Source organism: Heliangelus exortis, chromosome 2 (assembly GCF_036169615.1).
Source record: "Heliangelus exortis chromosome 2, bHelExo1.hap1, whole genome shotgun sequence".
Taxonomy (NCBI): Eukaryota; Metazoa; Chordata; class Aves; order Apodiformes; family Trochilidae; genus Heliangelus; species Heliangelus exortis.
This window is the reverse complement of record NC_092423.1, coordinates 17,146,793-17,159,636: the sequence shown is the minus strand read 5'-3', so window position 1 is coordinate 17,159,636 and position 12,844 is coordinate 17,146,793. Positions and strand designations below refer to the sequence as shown.

At 39.2% G+C, this 12,844-nt stretch overlaps 1 protein-coding gene across 15 annotated transcripts in view; it reads right to left on the bottom strand.

Moving 5' to 3' along the window:
- Positions 1-12,844, bottom strand: part of ABI1 (abl interactor 1) — a 75,426-nt gene that overhangs the window by 53,015 nt on the left and 9,567 nt on the right. For all 15 annotated transcript variants that reach the window (XM_071734976.1, XM_071734986.1, XM_071734987.1 and 12 more), the window contains exon 2: positions 479-646. In XM_071734976.1, the coding sequence (XP_071591077.1) occupies positions 479-646 (168 nt within the window). The remainder of the gene's footprint in view (positions 1-478; positions 647-12,844) is intronic.

Genomic DNA, 12,844 nt, shown 5'->3' with positions numbered 1-12,844 from the left:
ATCCAACTGCCTTGGCTTGGATGGAGTTTGGCTTGAGCAGGTGGAGGCAGCATGTGAACCGCTCTCCACACAGCTCATGAAATTACATCCTGCAAGAGTATGAAAACAAATGAGATTATTGCCTATGTTGCAACATTAAATAAAATATCCCTACTCATATGGTGCTTTTATTTGGATTTTCTTCAGAAACAGAATACTTGTCTATACTCCTTCCTCAACTGCAGCATCCAGTCTTGGAATCTTAATAATTAACTCTTGCTTTAGAGCAAATGTATCACAGCACTTCTTGATAAAGGAACTGTTTTATTTCAGTCATGATCTCCATCACAAAGTGGCCTTCATAAATATTAAAAAAGCCTTACCACTTTCTGTCATGTTACTCAGACAATTTAAGCAAGTCAACATAAACTATCCAGCTCAGTAAGAGATAATGCCTTCTCCATTGCTGCCAGTCCTTTATTAAAAACAAGAAGATTACCTGGGAGATATGGTTGATAGAGGACTCCATCCTCCGTAGCTGGGATGCTTGGATGTCCAGCAGTTGTAATACATTGTTGGCCAGTGCATTGATCTGATAAGCAACACTGGCTAGAGACTGAGTTGTGTAGGCTTTGGTCTCTTCTAATGCTTTCCTTTTATCTGGAGCCTGTAAAGCAAAAGAACAAGATGTTTGCATAAGACCAGGAAAAGGGTGGGGGGTGTGAGGGGGAAAGTCAGGAACAAAAAAATACAACCTATATTTAGAAGGATCTGCAATCAAGAAGATCTGACTACAGTCAAAGTACACTATCTGCATCTATATTTTAAAAAAAAGAAATCTCAATAAGGACTAGAGAAAGAACTTGAAAAATAACAAATAACAATTTATTCAGTAGAAAAACTAACACTATCATAATTTGTTGGGAGTAGAGCTGCTAAAGCCTGCCCAATCCTTCATTTCTTGAAAAGCCTCCAATTCCCCAAGAACACTGAAATGCAGTTTTTGTTATCTCCTATGAGGCCAAGCCAGCTAAAGACAAAAGTCTTTTCCCATGGTTGGGTGCTGCCTCCTACTCCTACAGCCCAGGAAAAGGACAGGCAGAGCACCAAGATGACACGCACGTTGTGGTCCTGAATGAAGGAGTATTTGTGAAATTATCCCCCCTTGCACAAAAGCTTCATAAAGTTCCCTTGACAGCTGAGCAAATGACCGGGAAAACACACATATTTTGAAGTATCAGAAAATAGGGCAGCTTCCTCACAAAAAGAATGTATGGGAAAGATTACTTTCCATTGAAATCACACATTGCTAAGGTAAAGTCCTAAAATCTGTCACTGAGGCATCACTTGGGCAGGTTACTGTTCAGCATCAGCCAATACTTACATGACTTGAATCACAAGTAAGTACCTTCTCAATGTCAGCATAGGAGGTACTAACACCAGGTCTACCAAAAAATCCAAAAGCCATTGTGAAAGTCCTCCCTGTATGACAGCATGGGAGCTGGAAGTGGAAACCACATACTTCACCAGTCACCCAACTAGCAAAATACAGCAATGCAGAATTCTCTTTTCTTCCCTTTGTAGGAAAGGTGCTCTACATAAGAAAGCTTTTCCAGTATCATGATGACTCAGAGCTAGCATAGCTTCTTCTGCATTTTATTCATGAAACAGTCAGTTATCTCAGTAACCAAAAGGAAAGGTTCATACTAATAGTCCCTTCCAGCTAGACTTATGTCTATTTTTATTGTTAATTTATTTGAATAACACTAAACACACATTGTATGCAACAGTTATAATATTAAGGACAAAGTCAGGAAACAAAAATTTCAGTAGCGTTCAACTGAGCCCTGCATTTTCTGGTTTCCATGCACTCATTCATTCTTAAATCCTGCCTCTTATTTCTTCACCTCAATATTTTAGCTTAACATCCACAAATGTTAAATCTGTCCCTAAGTTAAAGTATGAAAAGATATATCAGCTAGTAAGGAATCCTCATCTCTCTTGCTTTAAGAAAAAAACCAGAAGGCAAGCCCTTCTTATAGATTATAAAGTCGCATAATGATCTAAATACTGCAACACAAGCTATGCTATGATAGCTTTAATTAAAAGCTTTTAAACAGGGTGAATTCCCCCAACTCAGAGAATTTGTGCATATTAATGTTTAACATACCTAGCAGTGTTTTAACACCTACTGGAACACTTGGTTAATGTCATCCTTCATACAGATTTATACAGATGCCTTCTACAGTGCAAAGCAGCAAAAACATTTATTGCAATCTGTTGTCAAGATGTAAAACGGCAATTCCCACATTACACAAAATCCAGTTTTGTGTATTTCCAGATGTAAACAAAGCTACCTTTCACCTGAAAAGAATATTGACATTTCTAGTTGTCATGTTCTAGAATAATTAGGTTAGAAGCTTTTCAAGCTTTGACAATGATTCAGGCAATTTCACTTTGCAGTTTACATCTTAAGAGTTTAGATTAGAAACAACTTGACATTGACATTCAAGGCCAGGCTGGATGGGGCCTTGAGCAACCTGATCTAGTGGAAGGTGTCCCTGCCCATGGCAGGGGGGTTGGAACTACGTGATATGTAGAGTCCCTTCCAACCCTAGCCATTCTACACAGTCTTTTGCATTTTTAAATTAAGACTGCTGGCTTCCACAGGATATAAGATAGAAGCTTCATAGGAAGCAAAACGGGGCATGGAAAGGAAGAATCCAAGAGCTTTGTGGCAGCACCAGGATAAAGCAGAGATTTCAAACATTCAACTGTTATTTTCATCTCTTCACTTTAAGCCAAAACTAAAAGCAGTATAGAAGATAATACACATTTACATGTCTTCAGATACTTTAGTATGATACTTGAGTACCCGTTAACTATTCAGATTTAAAGGACCACACAATAAAAAGGCTGCCAAGGGCTTGCTTCCTAAGAGTTTGGAATTATTTGATGGTCTCATTCTTTAAAACCGGAACATCGCAGCTTTTCAAGTTTACCTCTTGAACCAAGCTCCCACTTGTATCCTCAGTTCACCTTTAATAATCACCTTACTAAGGCAAAAATGCAGTTTGAAATTGCTTTCACATAACCAGATTTAATACTGGGAAAAAAAAACAAAAACAACAAACCAACTTAGAAACTTAGACTATAATTGAAGTGGATATACTAAGAAACAGCTAAACTACCATGGCATTCCACACCGCATACCACATATTTTTCCCAAATCCAAGCTTGTATTAAAAAGCTTTCTTAAAAACTACTATAATCAAGTCAAAACTGATCCTGCACCCAACCAATTGCCACAGTAAAAAGAGAATTAGAGCATATTTACTGGTTCCTCAGTTCACTAACATGTCAAGGTCAAATTATAAGGAACCTGATGATCACTTGACAGCTGATCTTTACAAGCTGCATAGCCATTCAACTTTTTCTTTCCTCTACAAACTGCTACCCATGCAGGCACATCCCCACAACTGTGTCTGTGAGTGTTCAAACCATCTGCCGACCCAGCTTTCTCTCTCTCAACTAATTCCTACCATCTTCTAATTCACACAGCATGCAACTACATGTAAAGGTTTCCTCCAAAAATCAGTTCACACTGTGAAGTCTTTGGAAGCCAAATTTTCTGTTGCAAGCACACCAGCCCATACCCTCACTTCTTATTTTCTCACCTCACTTTTCCCTCTTTCTACTCCAGTCCCATTAACTGTGCTTGAAACTCTCTTTAAGATAACACACCAGACTAGCAGAACTGGCTCCACCTGACAAAGGTCAGAAGCAGCTCATCTGATCACACCAAGACTGGCTGCCCTAGCAGAAACAAATTAATTTGCTTCCTCAGTACCTGGCATGTGTTGTTCTACATTTTTCAACTTCAGCTGTTGGAACACACACAAACTCAAACACAGGAAAACCCATCCAGGACAAACAACTGAGAGCTTTTCTGTTGAAGGCCTTGACCACATTCAGCAATCAAGCTAGAGGAAAAGCTTTACACTCAATTTTTACATGCCTTTGCTGTTACTGCTCATGTACATTTAATGAATTCAACAATGTAAAACATTTGTGTTTGCTTTACAAGTAGATACAAGATAATTGTTTAGTTTTACATTTTGGTTGTCTTTTTAAAAAAGACTTCCACCTTTCATTAATTGATTTCAGAGTGAAGAGAAAATTAAGATTACTACAGTCAGTTCCCACATGATTTTAGCAATCTCTATCATATATCGGCATCCATAAAATAAATCTGTGTCATTTAAAGTCATCAATATGGCTATTTATGTGCTCTTTTGTTAATGATGTCATAGATTTTTGACATTTACAGGATGCATACTTTCTGATAAGACAGAAGAGGTTTCAAGTTCTGCTTCCTTCACTAAGCTCTTGCCATTTTAGCTCAGATATCTGGACCCAAACTCAGAACCGAAATTTTTAGCTAAACAAAAAACAATAAAAACTGAAAACACACCCAGACAAAACTTTTAGCTTAAGTTAGCTACAATCTACATCACCTTACCTTTCAATCAATTGGAAATACTTTTATAGAAAGGTGAGAAGGAGCTTGTAACACTATGTGGAACTTCTGGATACATTTTGAGTTTGAAGTTGCTGCTTCACTGATGTGATAAGTTTTTAATAACTCACAAAGCTGGTATCAAAGAGTTTGCTACTTCTGACTGCCAATAGTAGCAAAAGGCTTCCGCATTTCTAAACTATAAATGATGTATGGTTCAGCTTAAAGTAAGTACTCCACATCCAAGCTGCAAAGTGTTTCAAAGATTTAAAAACGTAACACAGACACACACAAGAACAGGTTTACATACTGAGCCAAAAGTCAATTCACATTGACTATCAAGCACAGTAAATCCAAAGATCACTGTAAATAATTGAGGAGCTATCTACCAAAATAACTAGGTAGCCCATGAGTACAGGTTGCCCATGCTGCAATGTGATAGATATTTTGGCAGTTACTGATAGTTATTATATCAATATCAGATATAAATGAAGAAGAAAGTCAAACTACCAAGTCACAGGAGCAAGTGCCACAAGCTTTTCTATTCTGAAGAACTTTCAGGAGCCAACTACCTACCTGGAAGCTATCCAAGGAGATCTAAACAGACTGTGGTTATTACTAGCAGGTGCTCAGCAGGGAGCATTCAGGGTTTCTCTCACCACAGGTATAGCCTTAAGGGCTCTATATTATTCCAGCATGACAGGGGAAACTAAGGCTTCAAAATTTACAAATACATGCTGGTGTACACTACATATGCCATCCAGACAAGGACAGAGTATGAATCAGATGTGTAAACTGCCTTCTGGAACAGAATTACTGTGCTTATGCCATACAGCAATCACACTGAAAAAAAAATCTCTCTGCAAAGTATTATTCTAGCATTTACTTCAAGGGGATGATACAGGGAGTCTTTCTCTATATCCAACACCAAGCCTAGTATTTACCTGCCTACAAGTTACAGACTGTTCCTCACTGATCAGCATCTCAATTTCTGCATTGGAAAGCAAAGTAAGCCATTAGGAGAGCCAGTTAAGAAGTTTAAGCTCAGCCTTTGTCCAACATACTAGCCAAGAGACATCCTCCCATAGCACCAAAGACTTCAGAGGGTCACCAATACACTTCATCTACTGTCTGTCTTCAATGTAACCAGTCCGAGATCAAACACCATCAGTATTCTTGTTACTGGTATCCATTTGCTTTGTTACAACAATCAGTAAAAAAGAACTGTAGAAAATTTTAAAAGAAAGCGCTTATGTGGTGAGAAGGAACAGGAAGGGACTTGGTACAAGCACAGCCTGATAAACAACAAGGCAAATCCAGCACTTATCAACAGGGGAACTAAAGCCAAAAGCTCACGTTCTAGAACACAGGGAAATCTTAACTTAAATCCTGTATTATGAGAACCAGTACTATAATGCACGCAGTAGAAATAGGTTCAAGTGCTTTACTGAAGTGATTTGCTATAACTTCTCATTTTGTGCTACTTTTCTGCCATTCCTGAATTTGGGAGGAATTCAGAGAGGACAGGGGGATGGGGTGTTGAAAGCTCAAGTTTTTCACTACCGTGTAGCATTCAAGCTGTTAGTAACAGCATATTGCAGTCACTGAATATGTCCACCTACTGTCCAAGACCTTCTCTCCAGGGAGACTGCCAGTCAATCCTTCCCTGACAATGAAAACAAGAAACAGAACAGACTATCCAACACACCTCTCCTAACACGTAGTGAGAAGTGGTGTCAAATAAAAGTATCAAAGTTCTCAACCACTCAAATAACTGATTGTTTCAGTAGTATGAAGGAATTTAAAGACGGGGGAGGCACAGAACACCTAACCATTCAAAAGAGTTCTAGATCCCAAGATCACTCTCACTACAGTAACCCCAAAATTAAACCCAGGATGACAAATTCTTTCAAGTTCATACAGTAAACAGCAATTCTTCTCATCTACTGAGGCAGAAATCCTCAGGAAACACAGCCAGGTTAGTATCTACAACCCATGTGAACTTCCTTCAAGCATCCACAACAAAAAGGTCCAGCGGTATGAACTAATCCTGTGTCTGTTGAATTTCTCCAAGATAAGATGCAGGAGGAATTCAGCTATAACAAACACAGAAGAACAGGCAGAACTTGAAATACCTTCCCTCCAGGTAAAGACCTTGCACAATAAAGCCGGCATCCATCCAAGGCACCAGAGGATAAGGGGATCACCACTACAGTAGCAACCTACACTACAGCCCACAAGCAAGACTTCAGTCTGTTTCCTTCTAGAAACACTACCTTGTAAAAAAATATTTACTAGTCACATACTCCACCTCAAGGGTTGAAGACACAGACCAATTTATTGTAGTTTGATATTTAACAAGCACTGTCTATAATTCACAAGCTCTGTTTCAGACAGGCCCTTCCCCCAAATGCTGTACATGCTAGATGATCAGATAGAAACAAATCCTTCACTTCCATCAATAATATTCCCCTGACCAGTCCTGAATAGCCATGATAGCAAATTAGCATTTCTATAGGCTGAGACCAATTTGGCCAATCTGCCCGTGCTCTTACTGATTTTACTTGGAAGTCACTTTTCATTCTGTTGACTTAACTGTACAAATAAAAGTCAATTTTCCTAGTTATTTTCTCTTTTTCAAAGGTAGAGGATGAAAAGTTTCTTCATTAAGGGGAGAAGTTCATTCCAATGTGGAGTTTAAGGGACATGAATATCTTGTATATGTACACACACAGATCCATACACACCCACCCACCGCTCACAGTGGTAAAAGTGTACCAGTACTGACAACAACAGATGCAAGATAAATATGTACTTTAATGTACCTTCCCCCAAAAAATAAAATAGTGTTTCACTTTCCCAGATACATTGATACAGGTTATCATCAGATTCCAGCCTAACCTGACCTGCATGTACATGGCAGAATCATGGCTTTGAGATTAAGTTTTCAATAACTACCTTATCCTCATATATGTTATTTACTTACACCAAGTCCACATAATGCAGCATTCACAACACTCTGATGCAGACTTTAATAGGTCTGTAAAGGAGGGCGGAAAGAACCCTACAAAAACTTTTTTTTTTTTAACTGTAAGTAACTTGGGGGAAAAAAAAAAAAATCAACTTAGGAATTCCATTTTAATCTAAGCTGCAAATGTTATTTGCAAGACATGAATCTATCCAATAGGAGTGTGATTTACAAAGCAATGCCGACTCCGACAGATGGAGCCTGGGAAGATACATGCCAGCTGCTCTGTTAGCAGCATTTTCTGCCCAATGCAGCAAACAGTGCTCATGTTGACTCTGGACTAAACCACTCCCCTTAACAAAAAATTATATATATCTATACATATTTATGTTGTCAAAAGCACAATTTTCAATTCTCCTACCAAATCCATTAGAGATGTCATAATAAACATCTATGTTGACACAATACATTGCTAATGTCAGTTGTTAGGCTGTTAGACTGTGTACAACCAAAATAGCAAGCAACAGAACTAAAATGACAGAAACAGACATGCCCATGTGTCATTTTCACACAACCCTTATACACTGATTTAGTAAGACTTCAAGACTACATATGCAAAAAGCTTAAGAAATTTGGTCTGAGTTTTATTTTCTGTTTTACATTATTTTGACAACAGAAGCTCCAGGACAGAAACAAAAGCTTCCATTAGCAGGTACAATTGCTTCAAAATGACACTTTTGACTTCCTTGCAGTGCCTATGATTTACTTTATGACATCAAACAGAAAACTTTCTTCAGAGCTGACACAAAGCAGGCTCTGACATCATCCAGAGCTACAAATATGGATTTATGCCACCCTCAGACTGCCAGCCAGGAAAAGAAACCCTTGGCACTTCTGTAGCAGTCTTTCTTCTTTGACACTAAGAAAGCTGTCCAAGGCTTTGGAGAGTTTGATTATTTCTGCATGCTCAAAAGCATATAATAGGGAATTAGAGAATTTATGTTCCATTTGTTTCTTTACATATTGTCTCTAAAATATTGATCTTCTGCTCTCTGTTTGTAATGGGGCTTGAAATTAAGATGGCTTTATATTTATTTCCTTAAGTGCCAACACCAAACCAAAAAAATTAGCTCACCTAGCTAGTACATGCTCACTGGTAATCAGATTTATTTTTCACCTTTTTTGTGGAAATAGGAAGAAGATACTTTAGCATTTATCAGTTACCTTAATATCCTCTTCATAATAAAATGGTAGCAACACAGAACCTAACTGCAATGAAAAAGTGAAATTCAGATTTTCATCCCATGCAAGCCTCTGAATCAAGGCAGCTCAGAGTACCTGTTTTGGGGCAAAACTCTTCAGTTCACACTGTGTGAAAAAGTTAATTTTCATACTATTGGTAACAATGTTTCCTTCTATATATTTCATTTACTTCCGTTTACTCTCAAGGACTGGCAAGTGCTTACACAGCCAAAAGGGGTTTTTTGTTGTGCATTTTGGTTTTGTTTTTTGTTTTTTTTTTTAATTTTGATGAACCAAACTGAAGGGATAAGACCAGAATACTACAATAAATCCTTAGCTGAAGACAAGCAACATGCTAAAATTCAATGATCTTTTAGAGACAAGCTTCCAAGACTACCTTATTTCCAGATCCTCACTGCCTCTAGGCAGGCCTGGAATCATAACAGACAGGGATTGGACAAAGCAAGTTTAAAACAACAAGATTGAGCATAAAGAATCAAACTACAGTGTCACCTCAGCATGTCCTGCTATCAGAGATTCCCAACCCATACAAAAGGGTAGCCTCAACCACTGTTTGCAAGACAGCTACATATTGAATGCCAGCATCTGCAAAAGGGGCAGTCCAAAAGCAAGCAGGCTGTAAGCTACACCACAAAAAGGTTTTTCCAGATGGAGATATCACAGAACAAGCAAAGAGGGAAGTGGGGAAGGAAAGCACAGAAAATCATTGGCAGCTGGAAAATTATTAGCAGCCCTGTCCAGCTCCAAGGAGCACCTCAAGGCACCAGAATGTAGAGCCAGGAGTTACACAGACCTTTTAACATCCAGCGAATTCCAAGAAGGGTTCTCATGTTTAAGAAAGTCACTTTCAAAATGCAGATGCTGCCCAGATTTTACAGTTCAGGCAGATCCCAAACATCACAGCATCTTTAAAACAGAGAAGGGGGCAAATTCTCTTCTCATCTTTTGTAGCACTACACTGCAGACTATTCGGTGTCATGACAATCAATATACTCACTCCAGCAGGAAGCTATCCAAAGGCTTGCACATCCTAGCACAACATGCTTACATCAGAATCCACAGTTTTGTAGTAGCTTCCTTTCACAAGGCAGACTCTCACATAGTACAGAGGCTACACAGCAATCTCATGGTAACAAAATAATGGACTGCAATATAAAGACAGATTGTTTTTACAGTAACTTCCATGTCAGTGGAGAAAATCAACCTAGTTTCTGTTTCTATCTGCTCACATAAATACTGCTTAGACTTTTACATACTCATATACCTCACTGTACAATTTTTATCTGATAGTGGTTGTAAGCACACTACATGCAGTTTCTTTTTGAAGAATTACTTTCTGATACATTAAAATTTGAGCCTATGGTTAGCAACAGCATTTCAAAACCCTACACACATAAAATCACTTGAATTCTAGGTTATTTCAATTGCAGAAAGTAGGAATTTAGCTCCTCAAAAAAACCAAACACACATAACAGAACAAAACAGATGGTTCATGAGAATGGAGAGGAGGGGAGAGAGGAACAGTAAGTTCCACAAACAGGACAACAGGTTAAAAAAAAAGGTGAAAAAAATATGGTAACCTCCACATCCAGCAATAGATAAAACTTTCAGAAACCAACAGAAGACAGACAGCAAGTTCTTCAATAGGAAATAAAATGTCAAATTCAGAAGTAAGGGGGTTCATTTTGTTTTCATTTGTTGGGTTTTTTTTCAGGCAAAGGCCTTGGAGAGTCAGTTCCTGTAGTGTTAGCACAGCAGTAGTTCAAGTGAGTAACTCTTCCTAGAAACACAGCTGCAGTGCCTCTGCCAGACACAATTAGAGCAAAGATTTCTAATCCATGCTGAATGTTCCCTTGGTGTTTTGATGCTGCTCCTTTTTGATTTTAAAGACTGCTTCCCTTTCACGAACCAAGTAGAGGAAGGCAGCTTTAGGCAGATGCAAGAGGTACAAAGAGTCACACAGATGACAGCAGCGCTTCCATAAGATGAGATGTGTGAGAAGAGTGGCATCCACATCACATCATATCCCCCCTCCAATAGTAACACTACCCTTGAACTATTTCAGCACTTGTAATAAGGCCACCAGAACACCTACTTCTTGCTACTATCTTCTCTGTACCAGCTTGACAGATGAGTGGCTTTATGAGAGCCACAGAGGAGCCACGTCCAGAGAAACACTCCTTTTGTAACAGGAACACATCAGCCACAGCTGAAAATCCCTCATACCCACACTGCACCTATCTGCACATCCGTGTTTCCCAAAGGAAGTTGCCCCCACCAAGGTAAAACACAGGGGATGACATTCACAGCCAGGGAGCAGTGTGGGGGACACTATTTGGCATATCCAATGCCATCAAAGATTAGGATGGCCTCTCTACACTGCAAGAGAGGCAGAAGTAGTCCAAGCAGATTATATGCCAATTACGTCTGCTGGCAAGGCTTAGCTACCAGAGATAAGATTCCTACTACAGTGTCAGTAGATGTGAGCAAGCCCAAGACTGAACAATTACATTTCACAAGCTCTGTTCAAAACTCTTCATAATAGCAGTAAGTGGCTGTGTCAGTTGCAAGAAATCATACCCTAAAAACATGTAAATAAAATCCTGCATGCAAACGGGAATAGAAAAGGAAAGACTTTTTACACAAGAACAGCCTAGACACTTTATGTATGTCCAAAGCAAAACTAAAGACTGGACTTTTGCAACCTCCCAGCTCCTACAAGAGGAACTGCTTTTCAGCTTCCCACCTTGTAATTTCTTAAAACAAAACTGGAGAGGAAAAAAAAAAACCTGTTATGTTCAACAACTGCAGAAATCCATTTTCCTAGTCACATAAGAGAATTTTCTTATCATCACGAATGGTCACATTTTCACACCCATTACACTTAATGATGATGCATTTTTCTTAATCTTCACAGTGGTTAGTTTGCATTTAATCATTTTCTGAGGAGGCAAGAAGCCTAAATGAGTATCTTTTGCTCATTATTTATGTTCTCTTTCCATAACTCCTTCACAACTGCTCCATTAAACACCTCTTTCCTTCTAATGCCGATTTTAAAAAGCCTCCTGCTTTGAGACTGACAAGCATGACTCACAGTATTCCCCACATTCATTCCCCCAGGCCTCGTGGGATGTTATACAGCCAATAAGTACCTGCTCCAGTTCATACTCCCCCACTCCCAGCACTGCTGCAGTAACCTCTCACAGCAATCTGGGAAAAAAGTAAAGCTACCTCTCCAGCTATCTGCTGTAGGTAGGATGCAAACAGTAAGAGGATTTGCTTTTAATGTTCTCCTATCATGTCACAGGTAGCAAGGGAGAATGGCTGAAGAGGGAGGACATTCTCTCCCTCATTCTTTCTGTGCTTTTACTTCTACCAGAATCTCAGAGTTGCTCAAGACCCTCAACTTGCTTTCCCATTGTCCTTCAAACCTTCCCCATTTTCTGTCAACAAGGCAGAAAGTTATGCAACACAAATCATTCTCTATCAACTCTTAAGCCCCCTTTCCATGCCCAAGGAACATGCTCAAACCACACCCCACATCCAGGACCAAAACCAGAAACTTTTCTCTCTTCAGCAGAGGAGCAGCAGCAGCCCACAGACACCATATCCCTGCATGCCTGGCTCCTATCCCCAGCTAACAAGCCCCTCATAATTAAAACAAATACCTCCACTAGTCTCAGAATGGACTGTATTCACTGCAGAGTACTGTCTAGAGATGATTTTAGAGTTCTTGTTCATTGATCCAGGTTTCAAAAGAGGGAACATGCGCTTGAAAGCTGTCCATTGGCTGTTACCCTTCACTGGATTAAAAGACAGACTGTTAAAAAGGAATGAAACACACATCTAGAAATAACACAGCCACTGCTCAAGTGATACAAGACTTCTTACAAAGTAAGCAGCACTGTATGAGCCCAAGCTTCAACTACATCTTTGGCAACAACAATTTTCTCTAACATTCAAACTTAGGACACTTTAGAAATCAGACAAAATCTGTTGCCATTTAAGACAACATGTATTTGCAATGCTCCCAGACAAGTCTCAGGACTACTGCAGCAACCTGATCGTCTCAGTGATGGGAGAACATATGGTACACTGCAGCAGGAAACACACCC